At 41.4% G+C, this 21,850-nt stretch overlaps 1 protein-coding gene across 5 annotated transcripts in view; it reads right to left on the reverse strand.

Annotated features, from left to right (window-relative positions):
- The window catches only part of DOCK2 (dedicator of cytokinesis 2), a 445,548-nt gene that overhangs the window by 342,296 nt on the left and 81,402 nt on the right, over window positions 1–21,850 (reverse strand). For all 5 annotated transcript variants that reach the window (XM_055285285.2, XM_063642612.1, XM_055285286.2 and 2 more), the window contains one exon: window positions 21,189–21,323. In XM_055285285.2, coding sequence (XP_055141260.1) covers window positions 21,189–21,323 — 135 coding nt within the window. The remainder of the gene's footprint in view (window positions 1–21,188; window positions 21,324–21,850) is intronic.

The following is a 21,850-nucleotide window of genomic DNA, read 5'->3' on the forward strand; positions in this document are numbered from 1 at the left end:
AAAATGGTATTTAGGGTTTTTCCCCCCAATATAATTAGAAATTGAATGTTTCCAAAACAATATTCCTAAGGATAGAAAGAAGCACACGCATGCACACTCTCTCTCTCTTTCTCTCTTTCTTCCCTGCTTCCAAGACATACAGAGAAATATATAGATTACATCATCTACTTGAAAAAGCAGCTAATATTCAGCACACTCCTTCCAGCTCCTTCTCTATGGCCCAGTTGGTATAAAAGTCTGGGTGCCAAGAAGAAGTTGGATTTTGACCACTTCTTTTATCATTTCTTCCCTCAATGTTTTTGTTTGTTTGCTTGTTTACAATCTAGGAGATTTCCATATAACCAAAAATATATAACAGAAAAAAACGGCTTGCCAAATGATTATGCAGATACACATGCAAAGCTAATAAAATCTGGAAATCTGTACATTCAATTGATAATTTAGCTACCTCCTGGAAAAGGGGATTAGGTATAACATGCCCATTATATATACTTATTTTATATTCTGATTTTTAAGCACAAGTGAAATTTTCATTTAATTTTAAAAAGAGAGATCTACTCTTTCTTTGGTGTATCTTGCCTTATAGCTCCTTCCTGCAACAGCCCATTTCTCCAAAGCCTTTCCTGAAATGTCTCATTCTCATGTGGGAATAAGGCTGGGGCTGGAGAATCTAACTGAAGGCCACATACAACTAGAGGCCATTTTCCCTCTACAATTACAGAATCAAGATGCTGATTTTTCACCTGCCTCCCAGTTTCGGCATAAACTGCAGCTAGAGAGACAATGGTCCAAGAAATGCCAAGTTATTATTACTCTAAACTATGGTCATGCCAAGAGCATTGAACTTCATGCTTTGATTCCATGACTTCCTGAAAAGGATAATTAACCCCAGGGTCTTCCACTGAGAGCCCTGACATTTGGTGTGTGTAGTTAAGTGATTTTTTCTTTTAACATTTTCCTTACTAATGTTGTCAGTTTTAAAAATGCATGTGCAATAAAACTCTTTGTTTTGAAATTTGGGAACACCCAAGGAATGTGGAGATCAAACACACTGAGGTTTGAGTGCCTGGAGACCTCTTTGAGCAGTAGGATGACCGAGGGTCCACCAGGCTGCCAGCAGAGGACAGGGTAACAGAAGGAGCAATGGTGTCGGTCACAGGACTGAATGAATTCTAAACCAGACTAGCATTTACAGACATTCAGACCTTTAGATCACTCCTCTGTGGGTCCTTGTGTCCTCATCTTTAGGTAAACTATTTACCATTGAGGTAATTCTCCAGGATTCTTATCTGGCTTCTATTGTCAAAGAGTTCTTCCTTACATTCAGCAACAACACGTTACATACATGTTCCATGCACACTGGCCCATAAGACTTAGTTTCTTTTTTAAGCACCTGAGTTGAAAATGAACATTTCTATCTATTTCAGAACATGTGTTGTCCAAAACCAAGCCTGTTTTTGGACAATAAAAAAACACCCCCTAGTTTCCAAGCACAGCATAAAGGCCCCATAGGTGCCCAAGTCAAAGCCCCGGGCTAAGAAGGGGCTATCTTGAATTGCTTGAAAGTTATTGAGTCATCAAGACCCATTAATTCCACTCCAAAAGCCATTTACCCCTCTTCATCTTCATCAGCACCATAGAGGACCAAGCCTCCATCTCCTCTCACCTGCGGGGGTCTCTGAACCAGTGCCCCTCCCCTCTCTCTTATTTTCTTTCAATCCAGTTTCTACATAGTGGTCAGAGGGACCTCTCTAAAAACACAGATGTGATCATAGCATTTTCCTGTTGAAAATCCTTTAATCACTCCTGAGTGGAAAAAACACGCTATTTTCCCTCTGCTCCCATGCGGCAACCACGAACACAGAAGTCATCTGTGACAAATGTGCGAGACTGTCTCCCCACCACCAAGCAAGCAAGGAATTTTGCAGTGGACACAGCTGGGTGTCCTCTAATTCAGTCCAAACCCAACATTATCTACCTGGAGAGAGTCAGATCACACAGGGTGAGGGCTCAGTTCCCAGGACTGCCCCCCATTTCCAATGCCAATCATAAGCCCAGGTTGTCTTACCTGTGCCTCTGGCCAACTGGCTATTAATTTGAGTTCCCACAACTCCCTCCTTGAGTTTGATTAACTTGCTAGAGCTGCTCACAGAACTCAGGGAAACACATTTACTGATCTGTTATAAAGGATATTTATTACAAAAGATATAAGAATGGGGAGGAAGGTATGCGGAGCTTCCATGCCCTGTCCAGGAATGCCACCTTCCAGGAAGTGCCACAGTTTCAGCTGTCTGGAATTGCTGGGTTCTGACCCAGTCCTTTTGTGATTTTATAGAGGCTTTATTATGTAAGCATTGGCCATTGGTGATCAAGTTAACTTCAACCCTCTCCCTTCCATGGAGGCTGTGGGTGGGGCTGAAAGTCCCAACCCTCCAATCCTGCCTTGCTCTTTCAGATGGTCACCCCTCATCCTGAAACTACCTAAGGGTTTCCAGGCTTCAGTCAACTTATTAGCATGCAAAAAGACATCACTTTGTGGAGATTCTAAGGATTTTAGGAGACGTATGCCAGGAAAAAGGATCAAAGATCAAGTACATACTTCATAATGTCACAGGTCCCCATTTCCCTAAGATAATTTCTAGAGGTCATGGCCTGACACTCAAGGCTCTTCAGAGCCACCCCTTCCTACCCTTCTAGGCAATGTCCGGTCATTCTATTCCTTGGTCACTGAATTCCAGCCACCCTAGACTTTCCACAGTTCCTTTGGGTCAAATTCCCTCCTATCTCAGGGAGCTCACTCTGGCTTTATTTTCACCTACTATGCCTTCCTCCTCTTCACCTGCCAACTCCTACTCATCATTCAGGTCACAGCTTAGTGACCTGGTACTTCCTCAGAGAAGCATTCCTGACCCTGTGATGAAAGCTGATCTCGTCATAGCATGCTCCCAGGGCACCTCACACACATTTCTCCTTGATTTTACATGCACCTACATGATTATCTGCTTCATGTCTCTCTTCTCAACTACACTAAAAACTTTCACACCTCTGTCCAATTCCACTAGTCTGTCCAATTCATTGTTACATTTCTAGTACCTAGCATAGTGGCCTACTCAATATGTGTTGGATAAACACGTGATTACTAATGCAAACCAAAGTTCTACCACTAGACACGAATTTGAACTTATTTTGAAATAGAAACTTTCATTATCAACTCATGTGCTTAAAAAAAGAAACTAAGTTTTACGGCCCAGTGTGCATGGGACAGGTACATCATGCATTGTTGCTGAATGTAAGGATGAATAAATCCTGAGTTAAAGGTGTTTTGGAGGCTATAGGCTTTAAGAGCAATTTGTTAAAAGTTGACAATTACCCATATACTGAAAAGTTGTTCACCATCTTTAGATTCCAGGCTGAGAAACCCACAGATGCCGTCCAAAGTGGGAACACCATGGCAAAATCCAGGTAGAAAATCTGGGCATGCGATGCACACAGCAGACAAAGGCTGGGGTGCAATCCAGTGCAAGGGATTTCACACACCCTGTGAGGACTTCTAGGGTTTAGGAGAGGTCACATTCTAACACTTACTACAATGGAGAGGCACTAAAATATTACATTAAAACATATCAGAGGAGGAAAAGTTGATGAAACAAGAAGGCCCCTGACCCAAACAGGTGAGCTTTAAAATCCAGTGCTACATTTCAGTTACCAGACTCTGCTGACCCAGCTGTGTACACCTGGCCTGGAACCAGTAAAAAGAGCCATCACGTTAGCCCAGGAAGCAAACCACGAGGGGTGAAATAAATAAAAACTCAAAAATCGTGGACTCTCAATTCTAGGAGAAGGGCAGTGATATGGTTGGTTCTACATCCCCGCCCAAATCTCCTGTCAAATTGTAATTTCCAGTGTTGGGGGAGGGACCTGGCAAGAGATGATTGGATCATGGGGGCAGATTTCCTTCTTGCTGTTCTCATGAGAGTGAGTGAGTTCTCATAAGATCTGGTTGTTTAAAAGTGTGTAGTACTTCCCACTTGGTTCTCTCTCACTCTCTCTCTCCCTCTCCCCGCTGCTCTGCTATGGTAAGGCATGCTTGCTTCCCGTTCACCTTCTGCCATGTTTGTAAGTTTCCTGAGGCCTCCCAGCCATGCTTCCTGTACAGCCTGTGGAACTGTTGAGTCCATTAAACTTACTCTTTTCTTCATAAATTACCCAGGCTCAGGTAGTTCTTTATAGCAATTGAGAACAGATTAATACCAGCAGCTTTTACTTGGCTAAAGTGGGTGTGCTTAGGGTCTCCATAAGATAAGTTATTCAACTAACAAAAATGTGTTTTTGTTATCGTGCCAATGACGGTGCTGAGCATCTACTATGCACCAGTCACTGTGCAATTAAGGAATTTATACAAATAAATAAAAACTGACATCTATACATGTAAAACAGAAACTGTGATATGTACTTCAAACACAAAATACGTGGGCAATGAAAAGGTAAAATAGGGAGCTTTGACCTAGCCAGAAAATACAAGGATCGATTCCCTGAGAAAGTGATGCTTGAGAGGACACAGGAAAGATAAATCAGAGAAAATTAGGTGAGAAGGAGAGCGAAGAGCAGTCCAGATTGCAGGAACAGCAAGTGCACAGACCCCACAGCAGAAGGGAGCTGAGAGAATCAGAGGAGCTGAATGAAAGCCACCAGTTCCAGAGTGGAGAAAGACTTCTCCTTTCACCTAGGGAAGTCAGGTCAAAGGGGACCAGAGGGGCTACAGGGCCAGACCAGGAGACCCTTGCAGGCCACATTAGGTTTTGTCTTCATCCTAAGAAGAATAAAAAGAAATAAGAGGATTTTAAGAAGGAGAGTACTGTGATCTGATTTGAACTGTGGAAAGATCACTCTGGCTGCAGGGTGAAGTTTAAAGACTTCCATTTCTGACAGTATGGTAAACAAAATATCCTGGAAAACCTGTCAGTGAAAACAACTACCAAAGCTGGATTTTAAGTATGAGTCACTAAACTGTCAAGAAAGTACGAAATCCACAGAGGACAAACACAAAGCAAAGCAGGTCTCTGGGTAAGTCAGAGCAACGCAGCCAGCTTTACCCGGAAGGCGTCTGCCAAGCCCTTGTGTCCTTAAACTTCTATTTTGATGGCTGCCTGGGGAATAGAAGAAATGAGATCAGTCCTAGGGCCTGCATATTGGAGACCCTCATATAAAGCTGGTTTCCCAGTTTGTTGCATCTTCTTCAAAATAGAGGAAAAGAAATAAACCTATTGCACAAAAGGAAATAGGAAGGAAATGCCCTGGTCTTTGATGCTGTGTGTAGAAGAAAAACACAAACACATCTCCAGTGAGAATTCTTAACCACAAGCCAATCCTGACCTGTGTTTTGTTTTTGTTTTCCAAATTCATGTTCCTTGCTTGTATCCATAAACAGAAATTTTAAATAATGAGGTATCTGGTTGGTATTGCCCCAGGTGAATGAAAGAAGGAAACTCTGATTTTCTTTGGAGGAAAATAAAAAACTTTAATTAAAATATATACAAACTGATGAAGTTCCAAGGACAATTAGCTTTAGGAAATAATAAAAACAACAAAATGCATAAAGAAGCAGGGTCACCCAAAACAGAGAGACAGAATGAGACACCACAAAGATTCCCACTACTGGAATTATGCAACAAAGTATACAAACCCAGCACACTCACCATGCTTCAAAACATTAAAAAGATGCTTGAAAATATGATCAAGAAACAAAATATTATAAAAACAAAAAATTAGATTTGAAAAAACAAAATGGAGTTTTTGAAAATAATATTGTAATTGAAAGAAAAACTCAGACAGTCAGTTAAAGAGCATATTAGACAAAGCTAAAGAGAGAACTTGGTAAGCTGGAAAATGGGCCTAAAGAAATTAGGCAGAATGAACCAAGAAAACAAAGAAGATAGAAAATATGAAAGAGAATTTATGAGAACTAGAGAATATAATGAGGTCTAACATACGCTGATTGATATTTCAGAGAGATAATAAAATAAACGGAGAAATGCAAATATTTAAAAAGGCAAGAATAATAGCTTTGGAATTGGTATTAAATATTCAAAACTTCAAATCCAGGAAAACTAACTTTTAGCAACATAAACAAAATCATTCCTAAGTACATCATGGTGAAACTGCAGAACATCAAAGAGAAAGAGATGATCTTATAAGCCACCAGAGAGATAAAACCAGAATGCCTATAAAGAAACAATAGTAAGACTAACAGTTAACATTAACAGTAGATGACAGTAAACAAAAAATGAGCTATAAGTCTATATCTAGAAAAACTTCCTTTCAAGTTTCAGAATAAAATCAGATAATTTAATTTCAGGGATTTTACCAACAGAATTTCTTAAAGTTAAGTCTACAAGATTAACTTCAGAAAGAAAGTAAGCAAATATGAAAGTCTAAGATAAGAGAAAGAGTGATGAGCTTTTTTTAATTGTGGTTAAAACATATAACATAAAATTTACTATCTTAATCATTTTTAAGTATACAGTAGAATAGTGTTGATGAACTTTTATTGGTAAAAACATAAATACTAACTGTTTAAAACAATAATAATATCCAGTATGTGGAGTTATTTTTAGAAAGTAAAACTAAAATGCTGCGTAATTCTAGCATGATATTTAAGAAGGAGGTGACAGAGCCTTCTGAAATCTTATTACTCACGGAAATGTTAAAAATGTAACTTTAGACTTTAGTAAGTTAAATATGTATGATAAAATATGCAGGTAGCCACTAATATAATTAAATACAGAATGTAACTTTCAAACTAATAAAGGGGAAAAAAGGGAATGAGGAAATTGAAAACAATCCCAAAAAAAGAAAGGGAGAAAAAGGATAGAAAAATCAGGGTGGTGTGGAGGATGCACAGCTAAAATGGTAGAAATAAATTCAAAACATCAGTCATCACAATTAAACCTCTTATCTTTTCATAACTGACATAATTATTGACTTCCTTAAACTGATGAAAAGCATCTACAATAAACATCCAAAGCACAATATGTATTACTATTTCTATTCAACACTGACCTAGACTCCTAGCCAGTACAGTAAGACAGGGAGAAAAAGAATTAAGATTAGAAAGGGGGGTACAAAATGTTCTATATTTATAGATGCTATAATTGTCTATTTAGGAAATCCAAAAACCTTTATAGAGAATAGACTGTAGGAAGGCAAGAATGGATATAGCAAGACCACTGGAGGAAGCAAACACAGTATTCCACATGTGAGAGGGTGAGACCATGGAGTAGGAGGTTAGCAGTAAAGATGGAAAGATATAGATAAATTGAGATACGTTTCAGGGAGAAATGTTTGAGATTTGACTGTGGACCATTCGTGGAGTAACAGAATGAGGTGTCAAGAACGACTCCCTCTTTTCTGTCTCATGCTACATGCTCGTTTGTGGGTCAGTGAGGTAGAGCAAATCATGAGTTTGATTCCCGATGTGCTAACTTTGAGTTGCCTTTGATATACTAGAAAAGAAGATATCAAGTGATTGGATATATGGATCCGGAACTTGGTGAAGAGGTGAGGCTGGATTTCTGTGTTATCCGCACAGAAGTGATAACTGAAGCAACGGGCGTGCATGCATTCAGCTAGGGAGTGGGAAGCGAGTGAAAGGAGGACACCAAAAAGCATTTAGGACCTCCAGAGAGAAAATAACAGTATGAGGAATACAAAAAGTGTTCTGTGTTAGCGAGCCAAGGGAAGAAAGTGATTCCAGGAAGAGACAGAGGTCAGCAGAATAAAATGCTGTGGCTCATGCTATTTAGGGTATTCTTAATTGTTAGCATGATAGTATTATCACCTGTGGCTCATTCACAAAATATGGTTATTGTTTTTTGTTTTGTTTTGAGATGGGGTCTCACTCTGTCTCCCAGGCTGGAGTGCAGTGGTGCAATCTCGGCTCACTGCAACTTCTGCCTCCCGGGTTCAAGTGATTCTCCTGCCTCAGCCTCCCAAGTAGCTGGGACTACAGGCTGTGCCACCATGCCAGACTAATTTTTGTAGAGATGGGGTTTCACCATGTTGCCCAGGCTAGTCTGAAACTCCTGAGCTCAGGTGATCCTCCCATCTCGGCCTCCCAAACTGCGGGATTACAGGCTTGAGCCACCACACCAGGCCCCAAATATAGGCAAGCTCTTCATTTTATCACTTCTATGGCACTCAAGACATGCAAGTTTGCCCTTCCCCAAAGGATGTCCATCTGATAGGAACTCAGTAAAAAAATAATTAGTACCCTTTAGCCCAGCAAATTATACTTTGGAAGAACCTTATTCTGAGGAAAAGTACACTTGTGTACAAGAATGTACCTGGGCACAATGCCTGCTAATAATCACATCAAATGGCTTTTATAGCATCTGTTACTTTGAGGAATAAGGGTCTGTATTAGTCCATTTTCGTGCTGCTGATAAAGACATAGCCAAGACTGGGCAATTTACAAAAGAAAGAGGTTTGATGGACTTACGTTCCATGTGTCTGGGGAAGTCTCACAATCACGGGGAAAGGCAAGGAGGAGCAAGTCACTTTTTACATGGATGGCAGCAGGCAAAGAGGGAGCTTGTGCAGGAAAACTACAGTTTTTAAAACCATCAGATCTCATGAGACTCATTCACTATCATGAGAACAGCACAGGAAAGACCCACCCCCATAAGTCTATCACCTCCCATAGGGCTCCTCCCAGGACATGTGAATTGTGGGAGTTACATTTCAAGATGAGATTTGGGTGTGGACACAGCCAAACCATGTCAGGGTCTTTAGACCCATACATTAACACAGCATTGAGAAGTGGCAAGGCTGGGTGTGGTGGCTCACACCTGTACTCTCAGCATTTTGGGAGGGTGAGGTAAGAGCATCACTTGCGGCCAGAAGTTCAAGACCAGCCTCAGCAACATAGTGAGACTGCATCTCCACAAAAATTTTTACAAATTAGCTGGGCAATAGTCCTAGCTACTTGGGAGTCCAAAACAGGAGGATCACTTGAGCCCAGGAGTTCAAGGCTACACTGAGCTGTGATCATGCCACTGTACTTTAGCCTGTGCAACAGAGCAAGACCTTGTCTCTAAAAAAGAGAGAGTGATAGCTATAATCATATACTTAAAATTAAAAAATAAACTTGTTCAAAACTGTAACTAAAAATTCATGGTGGCTGAAACATAAATGGCTCTTAAAAATAGTAAGTGTGGTGACTGTAGAACAAAAATGCTTAAAGGAGTTGAGCGCTTGCTAGGACTCTAGGGATTGCTCACTGATTTGAGGAAACACAGGATGTCCATCCTCCATCTAGCCTGATTAAAGAATGGACAGTTTATGTACTATGTATCTTACATGACGTAACTAAAGAGACTTGTAGAGGTTACGACACACATGTGGTCCATGACACAAACCCTTCTTGTCACCCAAGTATTATACGTGCTATCTGACATGCAAGCATTTTTAGTTAAATGCCCTCTGAGCACTTTGCAGCATGCCTAGAATAATCCCTGCATGGTAGCCTCTGCCTCGCTCTCCAAATTCATCTTTCTCCTGTTCTCCCCTATGCTCACCTTACATCCCCCAGCACCAGTCTTCTCTACCTTTCTGAAAAGCTTCACCCTGTGAGAGCACTTCCTCATAGCTTTCCTCCCTGCACTTCCTTCTCCCATCCAGCCCTCACATGGCTGATTCATTTGCATCTTTCACATCTCAGTTTACAAGGCCAGGAGCAGTGGCTCATGCCTGTAATCCCAGCAATTTAGGAGGCTGAGGCAGGCAGATCACCTGAAGTCAGGAGTTCGAGACTAGCCTGGCCAACATGGCAAAACCCCCATCTCTACTAAAAACACAAAAATTAGCTGGGTGTGGTGGTCCACTCCTGTAGTCCAAGCTACTCGGGAGGCTGAGGCAGGAGAATCACTTGAACCCAGGAGGCAGAGGCTGCAGTGAGTCGAGATTGTGCCATTGTACTCCAGCCTGGGCAACAGAGTGAGACTCCACCTCCAAAATATAAATATAAATAAATAAATAAATATCACATTTTCAGAACCCTCACAATAACACTCTGAGGTAATCCCCACTTTAGACCAAGAAACTAAGGCCCAGAGGTGAAGTGACTTTGCCCAAGGTCACAGTCACTGAGATTCAAACCCAGGCAGTGTGGCTTCAGAGCCTCACCACTCTGCTATACCCTGTACTCCGCTACCCCCCCACCCTCCCCACCCCTGTCTCAGCCACACACTTGCTTATTCCTTCACTGGCATTTATTACCATTTGAAACAACTTGGTTTATTCATTTTTTTATGTTTTTCCATCTGCCCCAGTATAATATAAGGGCAGCATGAGGAAGACACTCCATCTGTCTTTTTCACTAGAGTCTCCTAGCATAGAACTTGGCCAAATAGTAATACTTAAAAGTGATTATTGAATACATAAATTAATGAATGAAATCAATGTGTCTCTGTAGCAGGCTATATGTCTCTCCTGTATGTGGGAGAGTAGATCTGCCAGGTAGAGGGGCCAGTTTAGAGACTGGAAGGACAGTGACCATATGTGCCTACTGATGAAGTCCTTTTCAATCTTCCTTCCACCCCAAAGACACAATAAACAACAAGCCCAATGAGTGAGCAATATATTATTTCTATTAAGGAAACAAATTCTCCTTCGGGGTGATGCCTGCCTCAAGTACATTTGACGAAGATCACAAAGTACATCTAGTCACCCCAATTGCACTCAGCATCCCTGACAATTATGTTAGCATGGCAAATTTCACCCTTCTGGCAAACTAGACCCTTCTTATCTGGTATGTTCATATTTCGTTACAGGGGATTTGCAAATGCAGTTTCTAAATCTACACGTTTATTCAGTAAATTGCTCTCCCACCCAAGTCATTCTCTGAGCAACTGTCAGCCTCAGCATTTGACAGAAACAGCCATCTTTGCTCTCAGGCAAGGGTTCAACCAGCAATCTGGCTCCCAGATTTCCAATAATGAGTTAACAATCAAAGGAAATAGTTTACCGGTTCAACCTAAAAGAATGAATATCTGCGTCCTCCACAGCTTTTCCCTTAATTGTCTACAGCACAGGATAGCCTCGTTCCACACCATTTAAAGGGAGGTGGAAGGAGACAAGACCAGTGTCTTACGCTTTGCTGTGAGCAAAGTATGAAATTTTCCCCAGATTCTGAAGGATGGATGGGGGAAGTCAGTCTAGGATTACACCCTGGAAAAAGACAATCCAAATGTAGGTAATTCACAAACAGATAAGAGGAAATCAAATGCACTTCAAACCTTGACCCCTTGTTCTAATGGCCTTTGGACCAGATATTAGGAAAGATGTTAAGCTCTGGGAAAGGGTTGGCTAACTTAACAATGACTTTCTATTGCAAAATATCATGCCTCTAATCAGTTTCCAGTCCCATGATCTCCCTGTAGCACCTGATACTGCTGACACTCCTTCCTGGTTCCTGGAAACACTCTCCTTCCTGGTTCCTGGAATGACAATCCTTTATGCTTGTTATCCTATGTCCCTAATCCGGCTTTCAGTGGGACCCTTTTTTCACCCATCCCTTCAATGGGCTGACTCCCTGGGTTTCATTCTGAGTTTTATAGTATTACTCACCTTGTGCTATAGCTTCAAATATCTCTTTGGATCAATTTCAACCAAAACTGTGTCTCCATTCTCCTGAACTCCTAATCTGTATCTAACTGCCTGCTATACATTTTTATCTGGTTCTGCCAATAAACACCTCAAACATTTTATGTCCCAAACCCAATACACTATAAAAACCCACTACTCCCCTGTATTTCTCATGCTGGTTTGCAATGCCAGGTCAAATGGACCAGAAAGTCCAGAGTCAGATCACCTGGCTTGGCCCTCTCCTTGAATTCCACTCCTATATTCAATTAGTTCTGGCCATCTCCTCATCTGTAAACCCTTATCTTCTTCCTCTCCTCTTCCCCAGTACCACCGTCACTACCTTAGTTCAAGAGCTCTTGCCTGGATTATTGTGATAGCTTCACCATTGATCACCCATCTCCATCTCTCGCTTTCTATCCCATCTTCCAGGAGCTAACCTTTCTTCCCCAGTACTCTATCTAAAACGTGAATCTAATCATGTTAATCCCCTGCTTTAGAACTTCAGTGGCTCCCTACCGCCAAAAGCAGCAGTTTCCAAACTGCTCCTTGGAGAAAAAATTTTTTTTTTCATTTTAAGCATGAAACTCAATAGATGCTTATTTATTTATAAATGATATCCATCTGCTAGTCTAAATTAAGTGTTTATAAGTTTAATTTCTTCATGTGAGATAAAATACTTTTAATATTTTTATCTGATCCCAATGGCTTAGTGTGTACACCTACTGGGGCACTCACTGTGTGCCCTCTAAGAGTAAAAGGTATGATCTACATCAAAATCCCCCTGGATACAGGATGACGTCAAGCTGCTGGGTCTGACATTCAAGGTGTTTCACAATTCAGCTTCAAGCCACCTCTCCAGATGCATCAGGCCCCCTCCACAACCACGGCTTCATCCACTAGCTACTCTTCTCCACGAACATGCTATTCATGTGTGGGCACAGCACAACAGCAAGAACCTCAGCTTGAGTGTCAGATCCCTCCTCCCAACATCTAGAGTGTGACTTGGAGTCACTTTCTGTACCTTTCTGAGCCTCATTTTCTCTTTTATATAATGAACATCATAATACCTATGCTTTGCAGGGTTGTTGTATTAAGTGAGGTGGAGTAAAAAGCAATGCAGGGCCAAGCACAGAGGAGAGGCTTCATAAACGATACTGAAGAGTAGCAGGAGTCACTGGAAGTTCTATTTCATAGATTGTATTTAGAATTCGGGAGTCTCTTTTGTCCCAAGGACTGGCTCCTTTTCTTTTCTTTCTCTCTTTTTTTTTTTTTTTTTTTTTGAGACAGGGTCTCATTCTGTCGCGCAGGCTGGAGTGCAGATCTCGGCTCACTGCAAGCTCCACCTCCTGGTTCAAGCAATTCTCTCACCTCAGCCTCACCTCAGCCACGCCTGGCTAGCCTGGCTTCTTAAATACATTTCCATGTCTAGTTTGAAACATCACCTCCTCTGAGAAGAATTACTGATCCTCCCAAGGTAGGGTTTGTCATTCAAATCTGTCTGCTCCCACAAGAACCATTTCCAGGCCTCCACTGTGATATTGCATCACTGATCATTGCTTATCCCAGGCAACTGTGATTTGATTGCTGGGATGCATGTTTATCATGTCCACTACATTGCCAATACTTGAAGAAGCCTGACTTACTAATTTCAGGGTCTCCATGACTTAACAAAGTGCCTAGCACATAATAGGTGCCCAATAAATGTTTACTAATATTTCCATAGGCAAAGGGAACAGAGAACTATTTAAAAGTTCATGCATAAGATTTCATGACTAAAACACCAAAAGCAATGGCAACAAAAGTCAAAACAGACAAATGGGATCTAATTAAACTAAAGAGCTTCTGCACAGCAAAAGAAACTACCGTCAGAGTGAACAGGCAACCTACAGAATGGGAGAAAATTTTTGCAATCTACCCATATGACAGACGGCTAATATCCAGAATATACAAAGAACTTAAACAAATTTACAAGAAAAAAACAAACAACTCCATCAAAAAGTGGGCAAAGGATATAAACAGACACTTCTGAAAAGAAGACATTTATGCAGCCAACAAACATATGAAAAAATGCTCATCATCACTGGTCGTTAGGCAAATGCAAATCAAAACCACAATGAGATACAATCTCATGCCAGTTAGAATGGCGATCAATAAAAAGTCAGGAAACAACAGATGCTGGAGAGGATGTGGAGAAATAGGAACACTTTTACACTGTTGGTAGGAGTGTAAATTAGTTCAATCATTGTGGAAGACAGTGTGGTGATTCCTCAAGGATCTAGAACCAGAAATACCATTTGACCCAGGGATCCCATTACTGGGTATATACCCAAAGGATTATAAATCATGCTACTATAAAGACACATGCACACGTATTGTTTATTGCGGCACTATTCACAATAGTAAAGATTTGGAACCAACCCAAATGTCCATCAATGATAGACTGGATTAAAAAATGTGGCACATATACACCATGGAATACTACGCAGCCATAAAGAAGGATGAGTTCATGTCCTTTGCAGGGACATGAATGAAGCTGGAAACCAACATTCTAAGCAAACTATCACAAGGAGAGAAAACCAAACACTGCATGTTCTCACTCATAGGTGGGAGCTGAACAATGAGAACACATGGACACAGGGTGGGGAACATCACACACCGGGGCCTGTCGGGGGTTGGAGGTGGGGGGAGGGATAGCATTAGGAGAAATACCTAATGTAAATGATGAGTTGATGGGTGCAGCAAACCAACATGGCACATGTATACCTATGTAACAAATGTGTACGTTGTGCACATGTACCCTAGAACTTAAGATATAATTTAAAAAAAGAAAAATAATAAATAAATAAAAAGAAAAAACAGCTCATGCATATGCAAAATTTCATGTTATAATCAGGCAACTTACTTAACAGTTGACAAACCACTTTCACATATGTTCGTGAGAAAGGCTGTTTAGCTTTCCCTGAGTGCTTCAGCAATTCATAAAATAAATAATAAATTAAAGAGAAGTCACTGTTTGATGATATCCTTTTGGTGACAGTTTTCTCTTTCATCCTGATCTGATGGCAAGTTAATGCTATCATAAAATAGTTCCATTAACTGCAATTGTTCAGTTTACTAAGCCATTACTGTCTTCAAAAAGTGAAATTATATTCAAAACCAAAAACAGAGGCTTACACAGAAATAAATGGCATTAACATGCAAACAAATTACATGCAGAAGAAACAGGAATCGCAATGTCACAGGCATTTCAGCTCATGCTCGGCATAAACAGATGATTACATTTTAATATTTATTCATACATGAACAATAAAAACAAATCACACTGGCAAGTACCTCTGAGTTAAATTCATATTTGTTTCAAAAGGCAGAGGTTTATGTGCTCCCTCCGACTACAAGCTACATTGACTTGCCCTGAGCTTTATTCAGACAATCTTGCTGCCTAACATATTCATGACCTAGAGGGTAAACTACTATATAATATTTACATAGGAAGAAACTGAGCTGGTGGGAGGGGATAAGGTGGAGGTTGACTGGTAGGGTGGCATGGAATAAAGAAATATGCAAATAAGAAAAAAAAAAAAAAAAGAAGAAGACAAAAGAAAGTACCAGAAAGCTGGTATCTGGGTTCTGGTCACTGATGCTGAAGGCAGTTAGAGAAAGGCCCTGGGTGAGGTAAGCTAGACTGGAGGTGTCACTGAGCTGCAAACCATGCTCCTAAGATGCCCTTGTCAATGCAGTGGCAGCTCCAGTGCAGGCCAGTGGAACTGTGCACACCAGGGCAGGCTTTCTCGGCTCTTGGGGGTAGGGAGCAGGATGAAGCTTCCAGGTGCTGAAGCTCCTATCAGGACACAGTGCAATTTTTCTCTCCCCAGTCAGTGACTTGTTTCCAAGGAGTGTGAGCTCACCTGGCCTGCCCTATGTCAATTTTTCTTTATTCATTCCCTGGGGATGAAGATAAAGTCACATTTGCCTGGATAGCTTCACTATAACAGCAAGGATGCCTTTCCTGACCACTCCTGCTCCAGCTCATCTTGTTGTTGTTGTTGTTTTTTGCTGAATTCCTACTGCACTTAGGGATGGTACCATGCTTCCTAGCACTGAAACCCAAGCAGCCATGTGCCTCTCAGCAGCCCCTGATGTCACTCAGTACATCAACCCCTCCAATCAGAGTCACCCTCCCTCAGGACAGCCCCTCAACATGGCCAGCCAGGCTTCACACTTGCATGGCCCAGAATAATGATCAGGTTCTCACATTTGCTTCATCAGATGAGGCAGAGTGCAAAGCCTCACTCTGCTATATTTCTTAGCTGTGTGATCATTAAGCTTGAATCTAAGCCTCAGTCTCCTTCTTTGTGAAACTGGGCTAGAAATGGTGTCTAATTTCATACTTAATGAGTGCTTACTAGATTCTAGTTGCCTTAGTGTACCGCAGTGTACAAAACAGTCAAAGGTTCCTGTCCTGATGGAGCTGACGTTCCAGCAAGGCAGGGACAGTCAACAAAAGCATGATTATTATATAGTATGCCATGTTTAGTTCTATGGGGAGAAAAAAAGACGAAAAGGAAGAGAGAAATCAGCAGTGCTCGGGACAGGGGTTGCAATTTTAAATAGGGTAGTGAAGGAGAGGTTTGAGCAAAGATATAAAAATGGTGAGGAAGTTAACAAATGGATCTGGGGAAGGGTGCAAAGGTCTTTAAGTAAGGAAGGAGCTTGAGCCACAGCAAGTCCAGTGTGGTTGGCACAAAGTGAGTGAGGAGTAGTAGGAGACAAAGTCAGAAAATGGAGTCCTCTGTAGAATTTTTGTGAAGACTGCTGAAGATGATACGTGAATAACCATATATACTGGCTACGTGACCAGCACTGTGCTAAGTAAGTACCATACATCCATTGGGCTCATTTAGTCTGTACAACAACCCTGTGTGATAGGTACTATTATGACCGTGTTACATACAAGGAAACTGAGCTTTAGGCAGATTAAATAATTTGCTCAAGGTTGTAAATGCTGGTAAATGTAATGGCAAGATTCCAACTTAGAATTCACACCCAAGCAGACTTGGCTCTAGAGACTGTGCATTTCACCTCTGAGCTGGCAGTTTCTCATAAGCAAATGAGCTGGGGCTGGGGCTGGTGAAAGAGGAGTTTGTGGAAGCAGGAGATCGGGGTTAAATGGAGATGGGGGAGGAAGCAAGACCCAAATAAGCAGGTCTGTAATAAGAGCAGAAGGTGGATGCAAAGAAAAGCAGGCATAGCAAGCAGGGGCCAGAGACCCGAGCACCACAGCTGCTCTGGCCAGAGGGGCCTGACCACACTCACAGAGGAAATAAGAGCAACACACAGAATCAGGACCACCCAGTGAGGGCCAGCAGTAGACCAAGGTGAATTCCTGGGGCCAGGAGAGTCCCACATTGTGGTCCTCAAAAAGCACAGACACCTGGTAAAAGTTATCCCTGCCTCCAGAGAAATAAACAGTAAGAAATGCTTAGGATAGTATGAGTAGTAAGTCAAATTTTAAGCTTGAATCAAGACTCTGGAATTTCTTCTTAATAATTTAAATCTGAGTTTTTGAAAAAAGCACTCTTGCTGTTTCTCCTAAGTGAAAACATGATACCAGCTAACATTTATTAAATTTATGAAATAAGTACCAGATATTGCATGGAGCATTTTGTACCCATAATCTCATTTCATCATTGACACACAATGAACTGGTTTATCCCCATTTATAGATAAGGATGCTGAGGCTCAGAGAGGCTGATTCAATCACTAACCTAGGTACTTATAGGGGCAGAGATACCACTATACCCAATGTCTGTCCTGCATGAACATCTGCTCATAACTATTACTCCATGCTGCCCCCTGCACTCTAGCCTGGGGCAGCATGAGGATCTGTGACGAGCAGAGACAAGTGGGAGCAACTCCTGTTGCAGCACAGTGTTCTGGTTCCTCTCCTTTTTAGAGAGTTATCCTAACTCTGCAGCCTGATTCTCTGTGCCTTGCAGTAGGACAGGGAGCTGCTTAGTATCCATCACATGGAACAGGGAAGCATGGTCTGCTCCAAACTTTGTGTAATTCCACAAGCTCAGAAACCTTGGGCAACTGCACAGCTGGTTGTCTGAGCTTCAGGATTAAAGGCACTGCAAGGGGCTTTGTAAAGAAGCTGAATTGTAGAAGATTATCACTTCAACTCTTTCTGAATGTTCCTTACAATGCACAGCACCTCCCAGGAGCTCAGCCATTCTACAAAAGCCTAGTGGATATTGGACATATTTATGGGCACCAGCATCTTTCAGACACACTTCCTATAATTCAGGAATTACTCATAAGCCTGCCTCCCTGTGTCAGAAGCTAGAACCTGCTCTGCCAGCTTCCTTTGCAGCTACAGCACTGGCATGTGCCTAATCAGAGACACTTGATCCAGACTTTGACTCAGGAGCTAGTGACACAAGAAGCGAGGGACAAGGAACTCACTCTCTTCTTTCTTTGGCTATAGACAGAAATGAATCCTCCTAAAAAATAAAATAAAATAAAACTTCCACTGTTTCTCCACAACAACTCTTCTTTCCTTACCCAACTATAAGTTGCATACTGACACAGGAAAATCCTTAGCCCTTGCAAATGTTCCTGTGCAGTATGTGCAAAAAATAATGGCAAGAGAACAAATAATGGGAGCTAGATCCACTGCAGTTATGCAAGCAGGAAAAGAGAATAAAGGATTAACAGGAAACAGACACACAATACCAGATACAATTAGCCCCAAACCAGTAATTAGATTCTGATTTCCCAACAGCTGGGTTAGACATCTCAAAGCATTGAAACTTCTGTTTTCTAGTTTCCCATAAAAGATGCCCCCTTGTATGGAGAAATACCCCAATTGCTTCCCAATGCCCTAGAGACTCCACTGGAGAGCAGATCATTGCTAAAGGTTCTAAAAAGAACAAAACACAAAACCTACCTTCTCCTAGCATGAGGTCCTAGACCCTCTTTGCAGGTCCGCCTACATTTCTGTTCATGAGGAAGGATTCAAGATTAGGCTTGGGTTGCTTTAGAGACATCTCTCCTGACCAAATATCAGTGATGTGCTGCTACATGCTGTTCTAGGGATACAGCAAGGAATAACAGATCACCCTGCTTCTTAATAAGCCAAAAGTCACTTCGCATTTAGCATCACAGCAGCACTGAATTTGCACCAGTTAAAGAGTTAGGGGTTCTGCAAGATTATATGCCTTGAGGCAGAGAAGAACAAAACAAATGCACAAATGTATTTTGTCCCAGTAGATGGAAAAGACAAAAACTAACAGACGTAAGACATGAGAGAGTTATCCTGGCTGGGCGTGGTGGCTCACGCCTGTAATCCCAGCACTTTGGGAGGCCGCGGTGGGCAGATCACGAGATCAGGAGATCAAGACCATCCTGGCCAACATGGTGAAATGCTGTCTCTACTAAAAAATTAGCTGGGTGTGGTGGTGCACACCTGTAATCCCAACTACTTAGGAGACTGAGGCAGGAGAATCACTTGAAGGTGGGAAGCAGAGATTGCAGTGAGCCGTGATTGCGCCATTGCACTCTAGCCTGGCGACAGAGCGAGACTCCGTCTCAAAATTAATAAATAAATAAGAGAGTTATCTTAACAGAAGCTCTGCAGTCTCACCTCCATGTGCCTGCCAGTAGGAAGGGGAGCTGCTCAGTGTCCATCTCATGGAACAGGGAAGCTCGGTCTGCTCCAAACTCTGTGTAATTCTACAAGCTCAGAACCCTTGAGGATTAGCACAGCTGGTTGTCTGAGCTTCAGGCACTGCAAAAGGCTTCGTAAAGAAGCTCAATCCTTGAAAATGGAAGGAAAAAAATGGAAGGAAGGAAGGAAGAAAGGGAGGGAGGGAGGGAGGGAGGGATGGAAAATGAAAGAAATATAGGAGAGAGGAGAAGCAGTAAAACAAATACACCAAAAGGAAGAACTGAAGAAAAGTTCTGATAAGTAGAAAAGACATATTCTACTTATACATAAAACATTCTCACTTGGAAGATGGGATAAGATATCCTTGACTTTTAAGCTGTAACTACAATGTCTGAATTCTTGAACTCCTCCAAGAAAATCACTCTTAGATTCACTGGAGTCTCACATTGGTTTTCCCAAATCACTGACAAGTATCTCTCAAACCTAGAATACCCAACTCAGACTTGACTAAATGACAAGCCAGAGGAATCTGAAACAGACACTTCACTTTCAGAATGACCTAAGTGCATTTGTTCTGTGGCATGGTTCAAGACACTCACATCTTTCTATTCATCACCTGAAATCTCAAAGAATGTGTTAAGAGAATCCCAAATGATTGCCTGTTTCAGATGCACTGTCAAGTATAAAGCTTTGGAAGCCCATCCATTGTCATGATCACAATCACAATGATGGTCTTTTTTTTTTTTAAGAGTCAGGGTCTTGCTTTGTTGCCCAGGCTAATTCAAGTTTCTTTTGAGAAGTCATCTCTCTAACATAACAAGTCCACACCATAAGTGGCTGACCTGACCATGACTCCAGTGATGCACACATGACCACAACTAAACAAGACCCAAGACAGTTCTTGACATAGGATTTTGCTAGGACAACAAGGAACATAGAGTTGCTTCCACTGGTAGAATGTAAACTTGAGGATTCTAGTGGCCTCTGTGTTGGAAAACTTGCCTCATAAGACGATCAACAAAAAGGAAGCATAGTCCAGATCTAGACAGATAGAGACTATCCCAATAACACTGAGCATCTGGACTCAGCCATGCCTGAGGCCGACTACTCCCTTGGTTTTTCAATGATGTGAAATAGTCTCGTTTCTCCCTAAGTCAGTTTCAGTTAAGTGTTCTTTGTTTGCACTAAGAATCCAGACAATACTCTCCTTGAATGTTCTTCTTATTTTCCATCACACACAACCAACCTGATCACACACAAACAATCCTCTACCTAACTTTGTCCTATGGCCAGGAGGAACATGAATTGTTCTTTTGTAGATTGCATTTGAATGCCTTCATCTCCAAAGCCCTTCAAAAAAACAGCTGGCCTCTGTGATACTGACCATCAAAATCTTCTAAGGTACTCTAATGCATCAGCTCACTTTTTGGCTACTAGGATCTCAAGGACAGACAGGTCAACTGCAAATACCAGCTTATCGGCCATATACAACCTACAAGAGCCAAGTAAACATCAAACTCCCTGAGTTCTGTCCTTCCTGCTCCTAGGCCCTCTAACATTGGATATAGATTCCTGGAAAATATTCACCATATTTCAAATCAAATGAAGAATGTTAGACGAAACACAGAAGAGCCTCAAATCACATTTACTGGATAAAACATAACTCTGCAACATGTTAAGATTTCTTTTTTTTCCCAAATGAACTTAGAGTGTACAATTATTACATATTCATTACTCTCTAGGTTGGATTCTTGAGCTGTTTTTGATAGACAGCTGGTTATAATTTTTTAAACGAGTTTCTCCTACAGTAAAAATACTGTTGTATCCCAGAGGAATTGCAGAGCTAATCAATCACTCTTACATAACAAGTACTCACTGTGAAAATAATGTCCTCGACCGAACAATGAACTTGAACACATATTCCAAAGCCTTCAGCGTTCTTAGGATTGGCTCACATTGCTCCCCTCTGCTGGAGGTATCCAAGTAAGTCTTCAGCACTGTCATCAATTTCCTGAATAAAGGATAATATTTTCAAAATACATCTCTTTCATCATGGTAATTAGTTTGCTCAGTAAATTATAAGGTGTTCAATCAAAGGTTAAAGGTGGTAGTAGAGCCAAGCTCACTTACTTGTTTGTAAGCATAAAAATAACTCGGCATAAAAATTATATTTATTACAGGGAATTAATAAGTATTTCCTGTTCATAAAAAGCTCATAAAAAAGAAAAAGATGGGGAGGAAAAAAAAATCTTTTGACTAGGAGAACTAGTCACAATCAGGCTACAAATGGGAATAATGGGGAATAATGGTGGCAATAATGTCTTTTTTTTTCAGCTTTTTCTTTCTATAGAACATGTTCTTGTAGTATCACAGAACTCTAAGTTTGCTTAGGAACTTTCTATGTTTCTTCTTTACCACAGGGCAGACTTCAAATTACTTGGCCTGACTTTCAAGGCCCCTTCACAAACTGGTCCCCACCAAACTCCCCAGCATCATCTCCTATCTCTCACCCTCTCCCTACACCCAAATCAGACCGAG

This window comes from Symphalangus syndactylus, chromosome 7 (assembly GCF_028878055.3).
Source record: "Symphalangus syndactylus isolate Jambi chromosome 7, NHGRI_mSymSyn1-v2.1_pri, whole genome shotgun sequence".
NCBI lineage: Eukaryota > Metazoa > Chordata > Mammalia > Primates > Hylobatidae > Symphalangus > Symphalangus syndactylus.